General features: G+C 50.6%; 1 protein-coding gene across 1 annotated transcript; it reads right to left on the bottom strand.

The window, feature by feature from the left end:
• Positions 1 to 614: 614 nt before the first annotated feature.
• SCD (stearoyl-CoA desaturase) lies at positions 615 to 22,791 on the bottom strand. Its single transcript, XM_009465941.2, has 6 exons — positions 22,620 to 22,791; positions 18,554 to 18,839; positions 10,760 to 10,890; positions 7,104 to 7,309; positions 5,597 to 5,829; positions 615 to 4,387 (listed from the first exon to the last, which is right to left on the bottom strand). Exons 1-6 carry the CDS (start codon positions 22,644 to 22,646, stop codon positions 4,188 to 4,190), a joined length of 1,083 nt encoding a protein of 360 aa, XP_009464216.1. The 5' UTR covers positions 22,647 to 22,791; the 3' UTR covers positions 615 to 4,187.
• Positions 22,792 to 24,079: the final 1,288 nt, after the last annotated feature.

A 24,079-nucleotide genomic window follows, 5' to 3' on the forward strand; every position in this document is an offset into this window, starting at 1 on the left:
ACTGCAGGCGGTGAAGTTGCTGCAAACAAGGCCATCCCCTCTGCCTGCTCTTGCATGGAGCGAGCTGGTGCCATGCAGAGATGGCCTTATTGGCCGCTAGGATCGGATGTTTGAAAGGCGGTTGGTAGGGGAGCAGGGAAGCTAACATCAAAGTGAGATATGGTCCGGGGATTTCCCCCTTCTCCTTTCACTTCCCTCCAGCTGCAAAAGGGGTGGGAAGAGCAGGGACGATCGCTCTTGCAGGAGGAAAATTGCCCCTCACTGAGGTTAATGAACCCGCGTGGCAGCCGGGAGACGGGCTGCCGGTATTACGTGTTATGCTGCATGTATATCTGTCAGCCGCAAGGCTCTGGCAAGAGGCCCCGGCTGGAATTAACCTGCAGTAACCCCGCGGCGCAGGGGCAGCCTTGGCAGGGTGCGCCGCCCGGGTGCGCTGGAGTATGAAAGCCATTATAATCCGCCCATTCATGGTGCTTAAAGAGCCAGAGGATTTTTTCCCTGGTTCTCCTGGAAGGCAGGAGGGTTCGGAAATGGCAACACGTAGCATTCTCCATCCTGATGGGCTGTCGCGTGCTTTACCGAGCCCAGCCCGCCATGTCATCAGTTCAACAAGCTTTAAAGTAACATTTTTATTATGAACAAATAAAATTTCAGATCAGCACAACCAGATGTCTGTTTCCATATTAGTAGAAATTATTTCAAAAAGGTTTTTTTCTTTTCCAGTACACAAAACAGAGATACTACTATGCAGAAACCTCTAAGCTGTGAAAAATCGTATCCTACTCACATTTCAACAGTGACAGAGCTTAGACAATGTGCAGATTCAACTTTCCAATCCTTCCCTGAACACCCAACACTTGGACATCTGCTCTTCACAATACCAGCGGGGCTGGGAACGGTTTTGGAAAACAAACCAGTCCATGCTTATGCCAGCAGTGGTGTGCAGGTGGTACATACGCCGCCCTCCTCTGCGCTCGGCCGGTCGGCAGCGAGCCTCACCACACCACGTAACCCCCTGTTACAGATAGGGAAACTGAAGCACAGAGAGTTTTTAAGTGACTTTGTCCCAAATCACGCAGTGAGCGAGTAGCTAAGCCACGAACAGGTCGCAGGAGAACAGCTGCTCTAGCCTCGAGGTCCCACTGCTGCCTTCTCTGCTTCCACCTCTCACAAACTCATTTAAGCTAAACATACAGACGATGCGTCCAGGATACAAACATGCCACCAAAAATATATATATATATTTATAGTTGTGTGTATATATATATATATATCTCAAACAAAGTTCTACTTGAAGCATTGTATCTGTTTCTTAACCTAACAAAAATCCTAACTCAAATACATTCAAATTCACCTGCACCCACAGTTCAATGTAGGCAATTAAATAATTAAGAAACCCCTCAAATGTTCATAATTCAGAAAAAAAAAACAACAAAAAACCCAGCAAATAGCTGTCAATACTCCTATGTATATTAAAGAAAGATTTAAGGCACCCAGAGATATTTGCCAATCTACCTTTAAAGTGACTGGGCAAACACCAGGACTGTTTGGTTACTGCTCCTCAGCTTCCACCCTAATTCCAGATTCTGGACCCAAATCAGCACTTGAAATTTAAAAGGAACCCTTGATGTCAAACCCTGCTTCTCTGCTGAGAGGATGTGAAATATTGCAGCATGTCACGGCACGCTTCTCTACCGTAGGGTATGTCACACAACACGCTAAGGGCACCAGGAGCAAGGAAAGCATTCTCCTCACCTTCTCCCCTTCCCACACGCCCTTCAAATTACTGGCTGGAGACAATTCATCCTCTCTGGAGACTTCCATTAGTTCAGAAGGGTTTAGACTAGAGCAGAGTCAGCCCACAATTACAGAGCTAACAATGTTTCCCTTTTGTGGAGGGCTTTTTATTTTTTTTTTAAATGGTAGGATACAATTCTAGCCACAGCCCCTTTGCCCCAGCCAGCCCCCAGGCAGTCATGAACCTTGGAGCAGTAAGGATGCTGTCTCCTGATACCATGAGCTGAAGGGCTCCCTGCTTCGTTCCTCCCTGTTGTACCTCTCGGCTGGAGACCACATTGCTCCTGATGGCTCAAAACCTTGAAGGGTCCCATTGCTGAGCAATAACAAGGTGTTGGCAGGGAGGGAAAGGAGAGGAGGACTTCTTTTCTGAGTAACAAGCGTCCTATTGTTAAGGAGAACATCAGAAAGCTGTCCTGGCTCCTGGTGAGTTTCGCAGCAGCAGGAGCAAGCAAAGCTGCAGAGACTTGCTCCTGTGAAGCTTGCCTGGCTGCTACGTGGCAGAGCTGAGGCGAGGAAGTTGGCATCTGCTCTGTCTCTGCCCAACCTGGCCTGCCTGAATAAGGGAGATGCGGCAAACCCCACTCCAGCATCACCTTGTTCTGGCCACATCTTGTGCTTTCCTCCAGCTCCATTTGATGCATTTAAGCAACAAAAACAATACTATTGCTACAACTAATAATAATAATAATAAAAATTGATAATAATGGAGAGAATTAAGGGGGGAAAAAAAAGCACATTCAGTCCAGTGAGGGGCTCGGGGCCATGGTGCCCAGAACCTAACCCACCGCCTGAACTCAAGCTGTGGTCTCTGCAACTTGCAGGAAACAACATGCACAAGGACTTCTGTCCTCCAGCACACCCTCCAGCTGCGTGCCCACATCGGCTCAGTGATATAACTGACCTTTTCGCAGGCTCAGCCGCCCTCGCTGCCTGCTGCGCCGGCAAAGGAGCGAGGTGGCAAGATGGCTTGCCGAGGAGGCCGGGAGGCAAGCTAAGGGACTAACAAGGAGCTGCTTTCACCTCCCCTTCCTGCTCCCTCAGGAGTGCCTCCCAGTCCCTCAGAGGAGCAGGGAATTGCAAACCACCCCAGTGGACCCTGGGCAGGAAAGCCTGGAGGTGGCCCACACTGGCAGCAGGGTCTTGTCTCAGAGGTCTTGACTCCCTCCCTCAAGGCCCCTGTGCTGCCTGGCCCCACATTGGTGTTTCTCAGGCACTTGTTAATCAACCGAGAGGAGCCCACGAGGATGGGGAGGCCTGCTCCAGCAGACACCCCCACCCCTCCCTACGCCAGCAAGCACTCCCTTGCACAGGGACGGACACCAGGACATCCGCCTGCCCCCCAGCTGGGACCCTGTTCCTCCAGCACATAAAGCAGCTTAACTCAGTGGTGGAGCGTTGGTTTACATCCTTCTCCCCCTCTCCATTTTGGTAAAGTCCCATTTGCCGGCAAAAATCTTGGTGGCGGCGGCGGCAAACAAAACCATCCTGGGTTGGTGCTGCACCACAGCAGCCACCGGCACACCCCTGCGTCTGTCCCCCTCCTTGCTGTGGCTCTCCAAAGGGGCCACAGAGCCTGGAGCTAGGCTCTGCCTTCAGCCCCTGGTGGCATGGGACACAGCAGGCAGTGCAGGGAGGGAGGAGGTAATAAGGCCACCAAGGCTCCCCCTCCAGTGCTCGCCACCAGACCCCCCTGCCCACCAGTGGACCTGGCTGGAGCTCTGAGAGAGTCTGGGGGCTCTCCTCTCCCCAGCCAGAGAGGCTGTGTGGTGGGGATGGGGGGAGAACACTTCCCAAGAGACATCTTGGAAATAGACAACTCTTTCCGATGGCAAGGGAAGGGGATGGGGCTGCTGGGAGAGCAGTTTAGCCATGCCACATGTGTCAGCAGCCCTTGAGAAAGGAGGAGGGACAGAGGAAGGAGTTTTGGGGGAAAGGTGGTGGGGAGAGGGTCACTGACTTTGGCTCAACTTTTCCGTTGGCTGGTACAGGCTTCCCTTAACTCCATGGTATGCAGCCGGCTGTGATCGGCCTCCCTGGGCTGCTTCCTACCAGCTCCTCTGCCAGGGAGAGACTGGGACGACGTAAAGCAGGAGACGGGGTAGAGGGGCTAGAGAGAAAGAACGGAAAGGAAAAGGAGAGGAGGGAAAGGGATGGCCTTGCGTTATAAAGGCAGAGTCCTAGATCTTAAATACATCATGTAAAATACAGCGTGGGAGGGGGGTTAAAACTCATTATCATTATCTTAAGCAAACTGGTAACATTATTCAGTAGTTAGTAAACAGAACATTAAACCTTTGTCCAGCGTGTTCAGAGGGGTCAGAAAGGGAGAAAGGGAGAAAAAAGGAGGAAGGAGAGGTGTGGATGTGTATGTGAAGAGGAGCAGAAACTCAGCCACTCTTGTGACTCCCATCTCCAGTCCGCATTTTCCGAGCCAGGATGACCTCCTTGGAGACCTTCTTGCGATCGCTGGCCAGCCCCAGGAGGCACATGAGGTCGATGAAGGCTGTGGTTAAGTTGAAGCGCCAGCCAAACTCACTGGTGGAGTAGTCATAGGGAAAGGTGTGGTGGTAGTTGTGGAAGCCTTCTCCTGCAAAACATGACCAGGGAGAGGATGTTGCAGAGCTCTAGGTGATGGCCCCTTCCTCTTGGCCCAAAGCACCACATTCCTGAAACAGGCTCTGGATTGAGTCCAGGCTCCTCTCTCCTCTCAGCCCAATTTCACCTCTCTGCAATCTACCCCATCTCATTTGGGCATGGTCCAGCGTGCCCGGGCTGGCCCAAATGAGGCATTGACAGTCATAGAGGACCTATGGTGCTTTAGAGGAAAACAAGAATGTGGCAAGGAACCGAGAAAGGCTCTGGCTTGCAGACCTAACGGCTTTTCCTCTGCCACCATGAGAAATCTTCTAGTATTGGTTCAGTTACCAGCTAGATCTGCAGCGAGTCCCCAACAAGCCAGGCCAATCAATACCCCTATATCACTGGCAGTCCTAATGCCAAATCCAAAGGGCATTTCCAGATGACAATAAAACAGACAGACTTCTACTAAGTGATTTACCCCAGTCAGCAACTCTCTGCTCCAGAGACTGTCAAGGCTGACTTCAGTGCTCACCCCTTCGATGACATCACCTGGACTTCTGCTCCTATCCCCTGAGTCTCTATGGTTCATATCCCTCCCTACTAAAAATCCAGGAGCAGGTCCTTCAGTGGCGGAAATCAGTGCAGCCCCAGTGGTGTACACTGATGCAAACCAGCTGAGGATTTGGGCTTCGGAGAACAGATCAGGGCAAATGCTGACCCTGGGATGTACTTTCCTAGGTCCCCAAAATTTCAGGGAAATACACAAGATGATCTGGCTTGTCTCATTCTCAAGTACCCCCAAAAATCACCAGCTGCACTGAGAACATGTCCAAATGTGCATTTGCTGCTTTTCAAATTGACAAATCTAAGACAGATAGGCAGAGACTGCTGCACACTTTTTTCAGTCTCGTGAACGGGGCAGGGAAACCTTTGAGCAGGCTAAATAAAATATTGCTATTGAGATAAGGAGGTGCTGCTAAGTGTAGCAGAGCCCTTTCCAGCTTGGAGAGAGGCTGGTGGGAGCTGATAACCCTACTGCCCTTATGTACTCACTGGCCAGCCTGGTAAACACACCCAGATGCAAAGGCTGGAGGGGAAGGGTGCAGGAGGAAATGGGGACACCTGGATTCAGAGAAATTCCCAGAAGCTGCAGCCCTCAGGGGCAGTCCCTGCTTTACAGTCTACCAGCAGCAAAAGACACGGATGCTGAACGTACCTAGGGCCCCCAGGCTGACCAGGGGGTTCTCCCGTGGGTTGATGTTCTGATCATATGGCCGGTTGCCAAACATGTGAGCAGCACTGTTCACTAACCAAGTGGCATTGAGCCCTATGGTGTAGCGCAGGATGGCTGGAATGAAGAAGCTGATGATGATGGATTCGTCCCAGAAGTACCAGGGCACTACAGTGGGCAGCGTGAAGCACAGCAACACCACCGAGGGCTTGTAGTATCTGGAAAGGAAGGGACCAGGAGGAAAGCGCTCAGTGGCAGAGGCAGGACAGGAAGGGCTGGTTCAGTCCTCCCTTTGGAGGATTCACACTCAGCTATACAGGGAAAATCAAGTGCAGAAATGCCTCACCTCTGAGCCCTGCATCATTTGCCCTGGATGCGCAGAAGCCATTCCTGGAGACTCTCAAGTCTTATCACCGGGCAGAAAACTCAAACTAAAGTCCTGCTCTCTCTGTCTCAGTGTCTCTTGTGCACAAAACAATGTTCCCATCACCATGAATCCAGACACCAGCTGCTGCTTTTGGCCTCATTTTCCATTTGCTTCTCAGCAATATTGGTCCCCCATAAAGTCAACCCCATGCTTGCTGAGTCCCATAGAAGGTCCCTTCTCCAGCTCTGGCCCAGTGCTGCAACTCCTCCTTGCAGACTTGGCCCTGCCTACCAATACACCCCACCAATACGTGCAAGCAAGGGACACCTGTGCCATCAAACAGATGAGCATGTGGGGTCTCTCGCACTGGAGGGGTGGGAGTAGAGAAAGCCGAACCACTGATGACCCACAAGAAAAATCCCAGCCACAAAAAGGAGGGAAGACATAAAACTTGCTTGGTTCATCTGGGCCTGAGCTAGAGACCTCCCAAATCAGGGTGGTTACTATATGGGTGCAGTCCCCCATCTCTGCAGCCATGGTGACAGGCTCGTCTCCTCTGGGGATCAGCCCCAAACAGCTGAGAGATACCCCATCCAAGAGACACCAGTGAATCAAGACTGTCCTTCCCAGCGACTGCCTCTCATGATCCCATTTTCAACTCCTCTGTCACCACACTATTTCCAGGAGACTGATGGGAGAGGGGCAGAGGCATGGCCTGGAAGGTGTACCACAACATCTCCAAGGATGGCCTGGAGGCACCTGCGGGTGGGCTCTGGGCCAGCCAAAGCAGCAGCTGGGCTGTGGGCAGGCAGGTGTGGAGGTGCTTTGCTGTGGGAAGCTCAGCCCACTGCTGGCAAGATGCTATATGGTAAGCAGGACAGAAAGAGGTGTGGGAGGGCTGGAGGTACCACTAGCTCCTAAATACTTCCTATAGGAGAGGCACAGCTCATTTCTCACAGGGTTCATCCCACAGCAAAGCCTCGGACAGACCGAAGACTCACATTTCTCACATGATGCCCTCAATCCCTTCATGATCCATCAAAGGTGCTTGGGGTCCCCAGCCCATTTGCCAAGTCCCTGCTCCATCCCACATGGCTCTGTGCTGGGGCTGACCTCACTACTCACCTCCGCTGGAACATCACCACTTTGTCAGCCTTTATGTCGCTCAGGTCCAGCTTCTGGCCCTTCTCTATGACGTCCGGGTGCTTGCGCACCAGCAGCCAGCCAATGTGGGAGAAGAAGAAGCCTCGCATGGCATTGTGAGGGTCCGCATCTGTCTCAGAGAACTTGTGATGGACACGGTGGTCCCGGACCCACTCGTAGATGTCATTCTGCAAGGCAACAGGAGTGCAGACTTAGGGCCAGGGCCGGAGATGTTCCCTTCAAATTAACAAAAGGGCCTAAAATATTTAGACACCTGAATCCCATTGACCTGAACTCATATCAGTCATTTTATCTTTCTTTAGAGTTTGGGGGTTTTGGCTTTTAAAATAGAGGTTGGATCTTCTTTGCTCAACCAGTTCAATTTTCTTCGAAATCTGCTTCTTTGGTGGGCCACCTTTTCTCTTTTTTTTAATTGGTTACCTTTAGGCTTTCATTTGCACATCTTCTACAGCATCACAGGCTCTGACTGGTCAGCTTGTTCCCTCACCCCTGCAATAGCCAGCCCTCATTGGCCAGTTGGTGACTCCTCCCTCACACGCTCAGCTCTTGTTGGTCATTTGTCCCCATCCCTACATGGTGCCAGCTGGGATTGATCAACCTGCCCCTTCCCTCTGCCCTGACATTTTCCATGGGTCAGCTTGCCTTGTTTTCCTGGGATTGCCAAATCAGATCTGTTTAACTTGGGGTCGAGTTTTTTAATTTTTTTTTTCTTGGAAATAAAATGGTCTTAAAACGAAGGCCCCTCTTTAGAAATAGAATAAACACACCATTTCAATGACAATTATAAAAAATACCCCCCTTCAGCCCCATAACCATTCCATTCAAGCTGCAAAATCAATACCGCTTGGAAAATGTCAAAGCTTTCATCACTTGTATTAAGAAGTGATTGTTTTGGCCAGTTTTAAGAATAGATTTTAATGAGCCTGTACTCATTCCCTTACACCAAGATTTTCATGTGCTTAAAGCCATGTATTACACCATCCTAGAAAACATGCAACAGAAATCCAAGCACGCCTCTATTGCCTGTGTTACACAAGATGCTCCTTAATCTCCTAAGTACATAAGATTTTTCCTCAAAACACCTTGAAGGTAGGGAAGCATCATCATCATCATCCCTATTTCTTGCCTGGAAAGACCAAGTGACTTATTCACACAGGGAGACTGTAGCAGAGACAGAAATCCTCAAGTCCCTCTCAAGTGCTGTAACCACTCCTCCTTCAACTGAGATAAAATGATTTACCTGTGCGCCATGCAATAAGGCAATGATAGACATGGGCCAGGATTCAACTGTTGCTTGTTTCCAAATACTGGGAACTGCTGCATTCCTTCCAGCCAGATCCTGAGCACCTCCAAGTATCACCAGCCCTCACTGATATTAGCCAGAGCTTGGTCACTCAGCATCCTCTCAGAAAAGGGTGGCCCAGCAGCCTTCCCTATCCAGTAAGCAGAGAAGCACAGCCAGTACCTATGCTGGAAATGTTTCACCTGTGACCCAAAGTCTCTCTCACATCCCAGACCCTACACAGCATCACGTAATGTGAGAAATCCCAGCCTGAAAGCTGACAGACAGCTTGGGTTTATACATCTGGGGAGTCTTTCCCTGTCTCCTGGAAATCCTTCTGTTGGAGGTATGAGGCACAAGTTTGAAAAGGCCAAAGTACCCCAGCCGGAGCACCTCATCCACCATACCCTGTGCACAAACACAAATCAGGGGCCTCAAAGTTGAAGAGTCAGAATCTTGACCCAAACTTTAGCACATGTCTTTTCTACAGATCTTATTTTGGGACCACCTCTAAACTGCAACCCTGTCTGAAAATCATGGCTTTCTGACACCAGCAAGCAAAGCCTGGGAGAATACCTCCTTCCTTGGGAGTTTGCAGCCACAGGCTATAACCAGGAGAGCTTCTGCTGTGCTGCAGCTGCCTGGTCTTGCAGGTGGAGGAGCAACTAGGGGCAGAATTCCCAAATTCCCTGAAATCACAAGCCATAGGTCTCTGAGCAGCCAACATGCATTTTCTGGAGGACCTCAGATAAGATAATCGATAGTCTTCTCTGGCCTTAAAAGTTATTAGTCTGATCTTAGAGCTGCTGCCACTAACAGGAATGAGGTAAACTGAAAATAAACCTTCTCTTGATCTCATTGAAAGTAACTATTAAAAAAAAAAAAAAAAATCCATGGGGAATGGTACTGAATTTTCAGTAAAACTTTGGATTAGTTTCTATTGAAGCTGAAATATCTGTCTGTCTCTCATCTTTGTCTATTCCTATCCCCTACAGCAATAGCTCAGCAAATTCTTTCCCCCTCTGCCCTATAACCCTGTGAAAGATGGTCTTTGTGTGGGACTAGCCAATACACAGCAATGGATCCAATTCCTTGCTGAGTGCTGGACCAGTCGCTGGAATCAGCAGCTTGGTCCTTCCTCTTCCTCATGAAAGACTCTTGTTTGGTACTAACAGAGAATAGGAAAGTGAATTGTGTTTTAGAAATGCTGAAAAAAACATCCCCACCCTGTTCTGATTACATGTCAATGAAGTGATACCTTCTACAGCTGCACAGAGGGGAAAGGGAGATAATGTCTCTAAAATACCTGGTCCACTTGGGCTTTACCCTTCCCCCATACCTCAGATGGAGAATTACTTGGGGGTACAGCACTGATACTTTTCTGTTTACCTTCTTCTGGCAGAAAGTGCTGCACCCTGCCAGCCTCCTGAGTACTTCCTACACATGAGCAAGCCTGCACGAAGTCCCTTCAAGTACAGTTGGAGGACAGAGTGCCATTAGAGCTGCCTCACAGCAGCAAACCCAAGAGACCACCAGGATTTTTCTGTGCCACGCCAATCTGGGTTTTCACTCTAACTTCTTCTAAAGGGCCATCTCTGCTACTTTCTACAGTCCCTAAGGACTGCCCGGTTTGCTTGCTTTGTGGACTGTGAAGTGCTGTAGTGAGTGGTTAGGCAATACTCTGAGGTGCTTATCAGCTGCTTGCAGTCACTTGTGCCACTCTCAATGGTCCCAACCCTTCTTTCCTTGAAACATCACTGACCTGGGATGACTCTCTGGAAGCCAGTGGTGTGACTTATAACAGGATTATTCCTAAACATCACTCTTCTGAACCAGAGAAGCATCCCCCTAACTGCATCATTTCAACAAGTTCTTGGTCTTTCTGCAGCAGCAAATTCCACAGCCTGACTCCCTGGGCTGTGCAGATGTCTCCCCCCTTTTATCAGCTGTGCAGCAAGAGGAGGGTGAGGCAACCCGAACACCAGGAGAGCACTTAGCACTTCCACACCTCTTTCACAGGACCTGGAGCAAGTGTAGGGAGACCACACCTCGAGGGAAGGGTACATTCCTGCTTTGGAGAGCTTTCCTACCCCTGGTCTTGGCCAACAGTCCTCTCCCCACCTCGTTCATCTCAGAGTCACCCTCTGACGAGACAAGGTGAAGACAATGAGATGGACTCTAGCACCGCAGTCTTAGATGGAAAGGGCAGGTTGTTTCCTAACAAGAGGTAGTAGGAGAGAGGAACCCCTCCATCAGCTTGTGCCCCATATCTGAGACAGGGATTCAGGGGAGCACTTCCTTCTGAAGACCAGTGGTACATTGAGGAGGTGCTTACCTGGAAGGCCACGGAGTTTGCAATAGTCAAAAAGATCCTCAGTGGCAGCGTGGCTTTGTAGGACCGATGGCTCCAGAGGCGGTGAGATCCAGCTGTTATCCCCAGAGCACTCACCAGGAAACACAGAACGGCTGGAGAGGAAAAGAAAGTGTTGGAGCAGTTAGAGCAAGTCAGCCTGCAGCAAAGTTTCAGGCAGAGCAACACAAAGGCAGGCCTTTCCCCAAAGCTATATAAACAAGAGAGGAACCCATGGAGAGCACAGATTCGGGCAATAAAAATCAGTGTGAGAGTGCCCAAGCTACCACAGGCTTCCTAAGCAATGTGGGGCAAATCATTTCAGCTCTTCATCTCTGACAAGGGAGGAGGTTCCCCCTTACAAGACTTGTCACAAGGGTTGGGTCTTCAGCATAGTGCCATCTGTCATGGTGCAGGATCATCAAAGTTGTATGAAGCGACTGCTTCCATATAGCCCTGTGATAACCTCTGCAGTTCACGAGAGAACAGCTTCCTCCTTTCCTCCCACCCTGAGTAATCAAGGGTCTTGCTTTCCTATCTCACCACTCCTCACTAAATCTCTTTTGCATTCTTTTCACCTAGAGGTGGCAGATGATCTTAGAGTTCTTCAGGGGGACAGTCCAAGTGCAGGGTTAGGCTTCTCTTCTGCTCCCTGTCTGAGCAGAAGCTGGTCAGACAAAGATCTAAGCTACCATCCCACTGAAGCCTGGGCTTCCCCTTCAGCTCCACCACTGACTGAAAATCTGCCCAGAGGCTCCTGTTCCCAGGTTCTTTTTGATCCCCCCCTCTGCTCAGCTCCTACACCATTTACAGAAGGAAACTCCAAGGCCAACAACTCATTGCAAGTCGTGCCCACAGCAGAGGCAGATGCTGCTGGGCCCAGTTGAGCTTCGAGGCTGCTTCATGTGTTCCCACTCCACACAGGTCAGAAGGAATTCCTTGACCCTCTGGCAGCTAGTAAAAAACAACATCCCTCTCCCTCTGGATCATGTGTTTATGCCTGCGCTGGTCTGTGTGTTCCCACATGTCCTCCTGGGACCTCTGGAATTTAACCTGGGTTGCAGCATCTGGTCATAGAACTAAAACGGAGAAAAGACCCCAACAGGATCATAGCAGCATTACGCTAGGAAGCGGGGAATAAGAAGAAAATTGGATCTGAAAATTAACTCTTTCTCTAGGAAGGAAGGGTCAGGAAGTTGGGCAGAAAGCCGGAGAGCATTCAACAGTTGGTTTGCCCTGCAAGCTCAGACACCGAGAGGGAAGACTTCACATCTGTGCATAGGTCAACTGATCCACCTTCAGTCCCCTGGGGAAAGGGACACCTTCTTCCCAGTTCCCCAGGGGAAACTCTTTCCTTGGTATAAATTTGCAGATGTCAGTCAATTGGATCAATCATGAAAACAGCTCCTTATTCTTACACATAACCCCATGGATAGGAATCACTGGTATGCTTGATAATACCATTCAGTCCAGCCAAATGGCTCTAATCAAGCTTATTAGATACTATGCCAGAAACTTGTCTGGAATCAGAGATCTGAGACACATTCAAAGCACGGTCACCCTGTTGTTTCATTCAAAATAAGCCAGGCTTTATTTCCTGTCATCTCCTGCTCCCTCTTCCTTCTGTCACCTCCTTTTTGTTTTGCTACATTCCAAACCTAATCTCTTATCCACTAAAAGCTGGTCTCGGCTGATTTAACATCCTCTTCTGTCCCCTTAAATTTGCATGAACCTCACTCCCATCCCACTGTATAATAGCGACCTTCCCTGCCTGCTGATCTGACCGTGACTTCCCATCTTCATCTTCTCCCTTGGCTTCCCCTCCTGCTGCTGAATGCGGTGCAAGCCTCGGACCAGCACACCTCTGCCTTGCGTCTCCTAGCACCATTGCGGTCTCTAGGAGGAGCCAAGCAGCCACTGGTCATAGCTGATTTATAGGGCGTGAAGAAGGATGAAAATGCATGCAAATGCAGCAGGGTCCAGCCTTTGCAAGAGACAATGGAGCTGAGCAAAGCTCACAAAGCTGGCCAAACCTGGAAGGGGAGAGTGGAGATGCTGGAGCAGGGCGTTTGGCCTTACTGATAAGAAAGTACTTATGCTGGATGCCTTGAAGGTCTCACCCAGCCCCATAATGCTGACTTGAAAGTTATGAACTAGCTCATAACCAGTTCCCTGTTGGTTTTAGATTTTAAGACTCATTTTAATCAGTCACTATCCCCACAGATTCATAAGCAAGAAGAGCAAACCTTGAAAAAGCACCTAACACATGACTGATTTGCAGAACCTCTCTGGCCTCAGACACTGCAATAACAACAAAACCCATTCTTGGATGTTTCAGACACTTCCTACTAGCGGCAGAAGTGTGACTCACCACCATTCTCCCTCGAACATAAGCTGCTATACCCTGCAAACCGCATTTTATAAAACCTCTGGGCAACTTTATACCTATGGTGCACACCTCAGTAGCTGAGGTAGATTTCCAAGGGTGACAAGCAGTTTATAGCAGAGCTGAGAGCAGCATCCAGGAGTCTGGATTTAACCCCCAACCTATACAGGCTCTAAGAGAAACATCAGACAGGGAGTCTGTGGGGAAAAAAACATCAGCTTGCAATGGATGTAGGGGGCAAATTGCTGGGGAAAGAGCCCAGCTCTCCACTGTGGGGCAAGTAGGCATGAGTTAACAGTGCACTGGGGACAGAAATGAACTTGGCAATCTTTCATATTCTTCAATGGCACTAGAAAGTAAATGCCAGGTTAGGTGAGTACAAGCCCTATTTATAGCCCTGAGTTCAGGCTTCCCTCTCTAGCGAATCCTCACATGCCGACTGAGAATTTTTTGGTAAAAGAGGCCTCCAGGAAGATGACTGGCTGAGAACTGTGGTATTTAAGCTTTGCAAGAAGGAAGCTCATCTGTATCTCTTTTATACAGGCGGTTCTCAGAATTTGCCTGTGGATATCCCCCCCGGGAAAAAACAACACCAGCAATGAAGACGTATCAGCAAGCACAAGGAATCACAAAAGAGATGTGGTGGGGACACCAACAGACCCAGAAACCAGACAACCCAGTACTTGCTTTCGGGTAGCCTTGACTGAAAGCTTTTGTTAAAAATTTGGAAGGGTACCCACTGCTTTCAGGCTGGGTATAGAACAGTCACGGCCTTCATCCAAAGCCCACGAACCTCAGCAGATCATGTTGACTTCTCTTGGAGCTGCATCCCAGGTCACTACAATGGACACAACTCTCTAATTATACTCCTGTGCTGCCTTGCCTCTTGCCCATATATAGCAGATGTAGTTTACCTAAGGAGCAGACACTTTCTGTGGGAAAGGAGCTGATTCTCAGTCTACGCATACATGGCATCCAGCCCCACAGAAACCCAAACCCTACTTGGGGGCTATTATCTCCATCAGCCATACCTAGGAGTTGTTGTGACAGTGACAGGATATGGACAATAAGATTGAAAAGCCTGGTGGAAAACAGAAGAATCCAGCACCCTAATGATTCAGAGGATTCATCCCCGCAAACAGGTACAATGATGATCATTGCATAGCCAGGGAATGAGCATCTCAGGGAAGGAAGAACAAAATCTCCTCCAAGATCGTCCACTAGGAATGAAATTGGAAAGAGAATAGAGAAGGTGAAATAAAGTAGCACAGATTTTCACAGGTGCCTTGTGAAGCTGCCCCAAACTGAAGGACTTAGGGACTCTCTCAGCTGAGGTTTCAAAGTCATCTTCCACACCATGCTTTGAAGTATTCAAGATCCAAAAGATTGTCAACTCACAGGTGACGTTCCCAATGACCCACTCAACTGGAACACAAAGAATTATGACCACTGGCAGTCATATGCACTCAGTGCTCCAAAAATTAAACCCAAAACTGAATTCCAGATTCAGTCATGTCTATATGACTCATTAGCCTTTTACCTCTTCAGGGCCCAGATTCAGACCTCAAGTTATGATGGGAAGCCAGGAATGTGCTAAAGGCATTGTCACCTGCAGTCAACACCAAGAATGTTTACATGAAGAGGTGTCCCTGCTCCAGCAGGTGTCCTTGAGCTTCTGCTCAGTGCAAGGGAAAACTACAGTTTTAGACTGTTTCCTCCTTGCCTCCCAGCCCCTGCTTGCCAGGTGGGTCATGCTATTCTCAGGAGAAAGATACAAAGAGCAAGGAAACGTGTGCAGGCTGCATAAGGGGAACAGTGTTTAGGAGGAGCAATATGAGCTATTGTTGCTAAAATCTAACTTCCCTATCTGGCAAAATCAGAAGTTCCCCTCCACGCTCGGAGAAGCATGCCACCTGCTAGTTAAGCCTGGAGAGGACACCAAGTGGGGAGGTGTTGCCAGCAGTAGTCTTGATGGGAAAGTAACAAAAAACTGCTGTAAACATTTTGCTGGACACATCCCTGGGGGTAGTACTGGCTGAGATTTTCAGGCTGTCAGAGTTGCCTAAATTAGCCAGCAAGATTCTCCTTGGTCCAAAGCAGGAGCATCAAGAAATGGTATCAACCCATGTTGCTGCCACTGCTGGCACTGCAGGTAGCTGAGGTATTGTCAGAGCACCACATCAAGAGGAACCATCACTGTTTTACAGACATTGTTGGCCAGGCCAGCAGGGGTTAACACAAATATCATCAGTCTGCTGCACCCAAGGGCCAGGAAGACAACCTGTAAATCACGTTTCCAGGGAGGCTCAGAGCAGCTAGAGAAGAAACTGTCAATGACCTTTGCATTCTGGCCTTCCAGACTCAACCTCTATGCCGTTTGGCAAATGATGTGAAATCTGCCCATGATCCCTGAAAAGACTATGTGCAAGACTTTGTCAAGTGCAGTGGAGAAGACAGTAAATAAAAGGGCAGCTGGCTAGAAAGCCATAGTGCTGGAAGGGCTTGGAGAGCTCTCATTATGGTGAGCTCTCACCTGATCAACAACCCCAGCTCGTTCTGGGAAGCTCTGTACCAGAAAGAGATCAGGGGATACAATGCACACAGCAACGCAGAACAGCAAACAATGATGAAGGCAGGGCTGGAGAGCTTGAGAGACAAAGAGGAATTAGCACACAGAGAAATGAAAACAAAAGAAGACACAGTCACCAATATAACTGGTTTCAGAGGGACAGGAACATCAAGGAGACAGTGGCCTGGATAAAGAGGGTATAAGCAGGGGATTGCTCCTTATAATAAAACACAGAAGGTGTATCAGCTACTAGGCACCACAGCTGCCTGTAGCATCGCAGCAGAGAACATCTGGGACCATGTTAATTTTATATTATATGTACACAGCCTAAGGAAGGAATGATCTGAAAAACAAACAAAGAAACAAGCTGGGGTTTTTACCCCAGCAGCTCCAGAACTACTGCTGGGAGAGCTGCTCTGCCATGAGCCCATGGTGAATTGCCAAGAGCAACACAAGCCTCTGCTGCTCTGTCCTTGTGTGTAAAATGGGAACTGTAGTCCTCTCCTTGCTACCAGGGGGTGCTGGGAAAATAACAGCAAGTCACTGAGATGACAGCCACAGATGCCTTGTATGTGCTAAAGAAAGGTATGAACTGAGAAAAGGGCAATGAAAGAAGGAGCAAGGAGCCTTGCTGAGAAGCCAGACCTGTGGAGGATCAGAGTATCCCAGCTCCGGTCAGCACTGGAGGAGAATGGATTGTAGGGGAAAGCTCTGACTTGCCTGCAGGGTGCAGGGAAGGGTGGTCCTTTCCCAGAACAAGTGCCAGGGATGCAGGACAGGGAGATCTGTGGAAATACTCCAGCTTTGGTAATGCGGGATGGATCTTCAGCCAGTCCAAAACAGTGCAGTTCCCCCAAACTCCGTGTCCTTCTCCCACTCCTAGAGCATGTCACTCCAGAAGACACCGAGGAATCTCACAGTGCCTCACAGTGGCAGGAGAGCAACTGGCACTTCGCATCGGAGTTGGCTGAGGAAGGGGAGGGACTGGCATCAGGTAAAAAGCAAGGCAGGTTCCCACGAAACGCCATAGGATGCCATACAGACATCCCGAACAGGCACGTGTTTGCAGAGACACTGCCTCAGAGACCATTTTGGGGTAAGGTGGGTCTTGGCAGAATGCAAAGCAGCATTAATGTTCTGGATCAAGATACTCAAGCCCACTTACTTATCTCAGGAGAGCTCAAGGGAGAAAGGTTGGATGGATTTGGAAATCACAGTGCATCTCAGCAGCCTGAAATGAAACCAGTAAACCCAACACACCTTTTCCCTCCTCCTTCCCCAATGCACTGAGGATATTTGGCTGGGGTTGGAGGACCCAGGCTGTCAGCTCAGTGAGTGAGAGGAGCCAGCGGCCCCTGCCAAGCCTCCAGCTGAGAGCCTGGGGAGAGGGCACACAGAGCAGGACTGAGAGCCCTGAAACGCTCCTCCAAGGTCATGCTGAGGCTGCATGTTCTGCCCAGCCCTGCCACCTCGGGGAAAAGCGCAGCCTGTCAGGCTTTCACAAGGGAAAGGCCCAGCAAAGTCTTTCATGATGTCCCCCTGGAAGGCCATGCTGGCTGCACAGGGAACACGTTGGTGCCTCTGCTTTTGCAGATGCTGTAGCCAGCCTCTGACTGAGTCCTGTGCCCTCCAGTGATGCTCATCCTCCAGGCCTCTGCCTGTGAGAAGCTGAGGTGGTCCAGGAGGGAAAGAGTTGTCTGGCTGTCCAGGGAGCCATCTCTTTCCCAGTTCAGCTGTGATGCTTGTTGCTCACAGCCATTGGGAGGACAGACTTTGAGAGTGCAACAGACCAGGTGGATCTCTCCAGGGCCTGTCCACAGCTGGGTTGGCCAGGACCCTGCTCCCAGCCGAGCACTTTGCAGGAGCACTGCTGAAACAAAAAGCCATGCCAGCAGGTCTCAAATTAGACTCTCGCTTTTTGTTTCAGGATGCTCTGTTTCACAGGAAGGCAGGGGCTGGATGCAATCTCTCGACCCACTGCGAGCCATTTGGCTTCTTGACTCCTCCAGGGGTCTACACAAAGGCTCGTGGAAAGCGAGGCTCCCCTGCAGCTTGGGCCCCAGGCCCAGCTGCCTTTCAAGCAGTCAAAGGAGAAGTTTGGTTCCTACCCAGGGCAAGGTCTCTGAGAAAGGGGAGCTTCGCCTAGCTACCTTCTGCTGGGTTGTGCTTTCCATTGGAATTTGCTGCCTGGAGAGATGCTTATTTATTTTTTGAAAGTTGTCAGGCTTAGTTCCGGGATGATGGGGGCTAATCTGTGCTTTTGTAAGAATGATAGAAGACCTGAGCTTCAGACTTAACTCTTGACTTTTATCTTCAGCACAACTGTATTTTGTCTCTTTCCTCTCACACACACACAGAGGCTCTGCAGGATTTATCCTCCCTTGGTAAGAACAGGAATGGTTCTTGTCTTTGAGCAGCAGCCTCATGCCAAATAATGCCCTGTGCCTTGCCTCCCCAGCCACTCCTTAAAGTGCTCTTGCTAGCACCTTTCTTCCTAACTTTCTGGGACCGTCACAGTACTCCATCAAACATTTTCTGTGCTTCACCCAGAAGCGGCTGCACATTCAGTTGTGGGCTACTTCCAAGCCCAATGCCTGTGAATCAAGTTTGCTCTTTAAGCAGCTAAGCAGTCCCCTGCCAAATCCTTCCCTCGCATGCATGACCTTACAAGAGACACTAGCAAGCCCTCCCACAGCTTCTTCTAATAGAAGACCTCCACTTCCTACTTTCTCCTCCCTGAGTCTGTGGGCCTGGAGGAAAAAAAAAATACCACCCAACAAATGGGCTTGCAGATGCCAAGAAACAAGTAGAGGAACATGCTTACCCCATGCCAATGTCTGGATCTTTGCAGAAGGTATCAGCACCAACCCGACTATGGCCCCTAGATGCAGCAGGCTCATGAGGATGATATTCCTCCAGACGTATATCATGGGGGGCTTGGGGCCCTCCTTCTCCCGGTAGGTCTCATCAAAGATATCGTCTACTGTGCCCCGGTCTCCTGCCAAGTCCTCGTGATTGAGTAACTCCTTCTCCATGATGGCATCCCCATTCCTGGTCACCCGGGAGGTGATGTTGCTGACCGTGGTGGTGCTGGAAGCGGAGGAGAACTCCTTGGAGAGGCGGCAAAGGACATTTTCAAGAAAGGAAAAAGGGAAAACCAAACAAGAAGTTGGTGGTTACCAATGCAGGGAATTGAAACACAAACAGCTAGACTGGCAGTACTGAGACTTGCAGCCTGCAGTTTCCCTGGCAGGCTCCGTTCTTTCAGCTGAGCCCTTAGCACCAAGAAGAGCCCGCTCTGGCCCCACAGAGTCATGGCCTGAGAGGGAGGGGACCTGATCTTTCTGGGGAAAGGAGATGAATGGTAGACAGGGTGCAGAAAGTAAAGCAAAAGACTTCAAAGACAGTTTTTTTTCCACCAGTGGCTTTGTTAAGATCATTTGCAGGCTGCAAGGATTTTCATTTTCCTTCAGTTTTATTAGTAGGCGTTTTTAGGTGGGCTTGTGGTCTGGGCTTGTGCATAAGCAGACAACAATAAAGGAAATCTTGTGAATGAACAAAGAGGAGGGAGAGAAATACAGTCTGAAACACAGTTTTATTATAAATCATTAGGCTGCTCCTGATAGCCTGCCTTTTTGTGTCAACCCACTAGGGATCACTGGAGGAACACCAGGAGGATCCACAGGGGCATTCCTCTGGGGTGCCTCCTTATCTCCCCCTGCCTCACCTTCCAGGCTGGGACATGGCAAGACCAACACACTTGGAGATCAGCAGAGGAAAGCAGTCAAGCAGTGTGCTTCCAGTTAGACATCCTATCCCATGGCTGCTGCTAAGCCTCTTATCCCTCTCCCGCTTTCCACCCACAGGCAAACTGAGGCACAGGAAGACAGTCCTCTGAGCCAAGGCCACCAGCACGCAGAGAGGAACTTCTGAGCAGCAAGTTGGCTCAGCCTGGCTCCCGGCTCCCTCCTGTAACCGTGACACAACATTCCCTCTGCACACGCTTATTTGCCCTGGCTGAGTGACAGCCTGCCTGATCAGGCATGCATGATGAAAGGAGCAGGCAGGACTGACCCTAATGAGACAGGTCATTGAACCCTGAATCACTGATTTCCATCTCCATCATGACAGCCGCGTGCTTGCTGGTGCCCGCAGCCCTTTGTCAAGCCTGAGCCCAAGCACCCGACTGGGCTCGACTCCGGGGGTGCCAAGCACGTGGGATGCAAGTGGTAGGAGGGCACGCTGCTCCCATCTCCTCACCTCCTGGGAACCTGCCCAAAGGACACGTCCCTCCACTGTTGTCTCCACGTGCGAAGGGGCACTAAAGGTCAGCCGGCAGGAACGGGAGAGCCAGGACTGTGGGAGGGAGCGTGGCCAAGCTGGGAAAGCTCCTTTCCCAATAGAAATCTCTCCTGAATTAACAGCAGATTCCCACCCAGGCACCCGGATTCGTAAAAGACCACCATCCTGCCATGGCCTAGTTTCCTGAGGGAGGTATTAAAATCAGGCCAGGCAGCTTACGTGGCCACCCCAACTCCTCCCTTTCCCAAGGGTAGAAACTAGAGGGTTACAGACATACCCTCCTACGGGGAGGAGCTGGCAAAGCTGACAGATTCCCCACGTTTGAAAAGTAAAATGATCTCTACAGAGGGAGCCCTCTAAGTTTTTCCTTCTGGAATCAAAGTTTAGAAAGGAAAAAACCTGGACACAAAGTATCCTGCTGCTTTCACTGAACCCAGGCAGCTGCTGAGCTTGGGACCGGCTCCTCTCCATCCACCCGCTATAGGCTGTCTCTGCCTGCTTTCCTAATTAATGTTTTGAGGGTAGTATACTCTGAGCTGCTGGATAATTTAGAGGCAATCACCCCCCCAAAAGAGCCATGAGAAACATCTTCTAATCCAGAGCTTAGGCAAGGAAAAGTCCTGCCCATTCCAAAGTGTCAGGTATTCTCATCCGGCATTTTGGCAGGAAGGCACAATTTTCTTCCTTGGCTGGAAGACAATCTACCAAAAAGACCTAAGACTTGTCTATGCAGGAAAAATTCCCAACAGAGATCTGGTGGTATAATTAGACGGGTAACGCTCCCCATATGGACATGCTGCTTCCAGAGTAAGAATGTGGGGTTGGAGTTGCATTTTTCTCCTCTGCAATAGCTTATGTCACTGTCAAAGTTACACAGGGGCAGAGGAGGAGGAGGGAGAGCACAAAGGAAACAGCAGAGAGGAAAAAAACTCTTCTTCCAGAGCTGTAGTAGCCACATGAGGAATTTTACCAGCATACCTATGCTGATGGAATTACACTGATATAATCAAACTGGTCATTTCTCACATGTAAACTAACCTTAAATCAAAAGGGCTATAAAACAGTTGTGAAACACAGCTCCACCATTACAGACTTGGTGGGGGGAGCGTGGGGGAAGAAGGAGGGAGAGAGCGGGCAGCTATTTAGCTGGAAACCAGAGAAATGAGGAGGAAAGAAAGAGGATTTTTACCCTCTCATGGCTGTAGTGGTTCTTGCGGCTCCTACCAAGGAAAATGGGATGGGGATTGATCTGGGGTCTAGAGCTGAGAGGGGGAGGAGGCCAGCTAAACCATTTCATGAGCTCTCCCTCATTTCTGAATGACTTTGCAACTCTCATCTGCAGAACAGATGTGTTTCCCCATCTCCACATCCCCCCCATACCCTACCAGCATTGAACACGCCATAGGTGATCCTGGCACCCAGCCAGCTTATACAACCAACTGCAGCTCAAAGGCTCCCGTGCCGGGTTCAGCCTAGGGGCCCCAGGGCACTCCATCTCGGGTCCACTATATTTGAATATGCCCAACGTGATCCAGGGACAGGATTCTTTCCAGCCTCCAGGATATGCCCCAAAATACATGCCAAGACCATGAAACGTGGTCTGAGCACACTGCCTTTGGCATCCATTTCAGGTGGGGAGACGAGTTAGGTTCCTTACATTACAGCGTCCCTGGAAGGTTACAGCACCTGCACAACAGGACCAGGGGAGACCCTGCGTATTGGTGAGAGGCAAGAGAGCAGGACTGTGATTTACCTCCACTCCTCAGCATAGGCAGAAGTGGGAAGGTGAGAGCAGGAATACCAGAATTAGCCCCTGCCTCCCCTCAGGCAAAGAGTGGCTGTCAGGAAGGGCAAAAATAAAAAATAAAATCTCTAAAGATCCAACAGTTCCGCATATCTTCCTGGTGCCGGGCTGTTATTCAGACCTTCTTATGCCAAAAATGGGCAGTCTCCCCATTGTATGTTTGCTTGGATCAGGCAATGCAGACACAGTCATTCATTTCATCTGGGCAGCTGGCCGCTTTCACCTTGCGTCTGTCCTAGAGACAGTCCCTGCTGCAACATTTGCCTTAAAAATGCTGTAAGTGAAAGCCCTTTCTTATATTAAAAAAAATATTAAGAAAATAATAAAAAAAATCACAGTCTGAGCACTACCAAAACCCCCACAACCTCTTAGCACAAAAGACTGTCCTGAACAGCCCTTACCAGCATGCCTAGGTGGACGTTTTTCAGATAAACCTGTATTTTATGCTCAGTCTGTCCGAGGGTATAGACTCCACAGGGAGATATTCCTAGCGGCGTCGATCCCCGCTTCATTCACAGTCTCCCCATGAGCCTTGGGTGATGTCTTAAGTTAGCACCGAATGACTTCGCCTCATGACTGAGAAGTGGCGCAGAGAGGACGTACGCACACACATATGTGTGCATACGTGTCTGTGTGAGTGCACGGACACGCGTGGATGCCCAGACCTTTTATTCCCCAGACAGCAGCAGCGCAGCACTGCCGGAGCCGCGGAGATGAAGGAGGAAGGGGCGAGGGGAAGACAAAGCGCCCGCACCCCCGGCCCCGCCGGCAGCCCCCCGCTTACCTCCTCCTGCAGCAAGTGCGCAGGCATGGGGCAGCCCTGTCTCTGCTCCTCGGCGGCGGTACGCGGGCGCGCAGGTCCCCGGCGGTGGCGGCGGGAGGAGGCTGGTACTTGTCGGCCCCTCGCCCGGCGAGCTGTGCGGCTCGGGGAGGCGGGCGCGGAGGTATTTAAGCGGGGCTGTTTGCTTGGCGGCTGGCGGGGCCGTGCTCTCTGCGCCCCGGCCTCCCGGTGACCCCCTGCCCGCGGCTGGGATGCGCGGGGTCAGCGCGGCGGGCGGCGACTCGCGGCGGGGGCCCGGCTCTCGGCGTGCCCGGGAGGCGGGGCGGGGCGGGGCGGGGCGGGGGGCGGGAGGAAGGATGCTGAGGAAGAGGAGGATGACGAGGGCCAGGCTCTCTCATGATGCCTGGCTGCTTTTTTTTTTTTTCCCTTTCTTTTTTTTCTTTCCTCTTTTTTTTTTTTTTTTTCCCTCCCCCTCGCCAGCCGATTGGCTGCGCGAAATTTGGTGCCACCTCGGCCTGCCCTCGCCATTGGCTGCCCGCAGTCTGCTGTTCGCTCCCCGCGGCGCGCACCCTGCGCGCCCGCTGCTCCCTGCGCGCACGGCTCCGCGCACGCCGCGGGGAGCGCGGCCCGGCCCGGCCCGGCCCGGCCGCCGGCCTGCGCGGGGGGCGCTGCCGGGCCCCCGCGGGGCGCTGGCACCCGGCCCCCCGCACCCCCGTCTCCGCCGCCGCGGGGGCTGCCCCGAGCGACACAAGAGGCTCCCAGGGGTGTCCGGGAGCGGCGGCGGAGCCCCGCGCCCCTTCCCCAGCCGGCTGCGGAGTGCGGCGGGGAAAGGAGGGGCTTCAGCGTCAAACATCTGCTCTGCGTGGGGGATCTGTATGGGGACCATTATATATATATATATATATATATATATATATATATATATATATATGTATATGTAAATCATTCATCTCTGCAAAGAAAAGCACACCCACAACTGTATATCCGGATAAGCATGTATATCTGTGTAGGTGTTTACCTCGGTATGCAAAAACAGTCTGAAAAATGTTGGCTGTAACTTTTTAAAAAGAATCCTGGCCATTTTCCCCAGAAAACAGTCCCTTTTGGCGGAGGGCGGAAGGAAAAAGGAGCAGCTCGGTTTGCTATCAGCTATTTTCCATAACAACCTCCTTGCCAGCCAGTAATGCCAGCAATAGGAAAATCCAAGCTCTATCCCCAGGAGACCTTCACCATTAAAAATGAAACAGAGGGCCCTTACAAATAAAACCTTGCCGGCGGCAGAGCCTGGAGGCAGCTCTCCTAACCCCACCGTGTGGTCACCGTGCCAGGCACCCTCAGCTATTTAGGAGTGAGGTGTGGGGTGCCCTAGTGCCATCACCCCAGCCAGAACCTGTTTCAGCTCCTTCTGCCACTCACGGTGTGTCCCATGTTCGATCTCTGTCCCCCACTGGCATGAGTCATTC

This window comes from Nipponia nippon, unplaced genomic scaffold (genome assembly GCF_047370975.1).
Source record: "Nipponia nippon isolate SJK-2023a ecotype South Korea unplaced genomic scaffold, ASM4737097v1 scaffold_3, whole genome shotgun sequence".
NCBI lineage: Eukaryota > Metazoa > Chordata > Aves > Pelecaniformes > Threskiornithidae > Nipponia > Nipponia nippon.

Excerpts from the sequence above, each read along its gene's own strand:
- SCD (XM_009465941.2), bottom strand. The coding sequence starts at position 22,646 with ATGCCTGCGCACTTGCTGCAGGAGGAG. Across the intron at positions 7,310-10,759 it reads CAAACTCCGTGGCCTTCCAG|AATGACATCTACGAGTGGGT; the intron begins GTAAGCACCTCC and ends GTTGCCTTGCAG. Across the intron at positions 5,830-7,103 it reads GTGGTGATGTTCCAGCGGAG|ATACTACAAGCCCTCGGTGG; the intron begins GTGAGTAGTGAG and ends CTTCCTTTCCAG.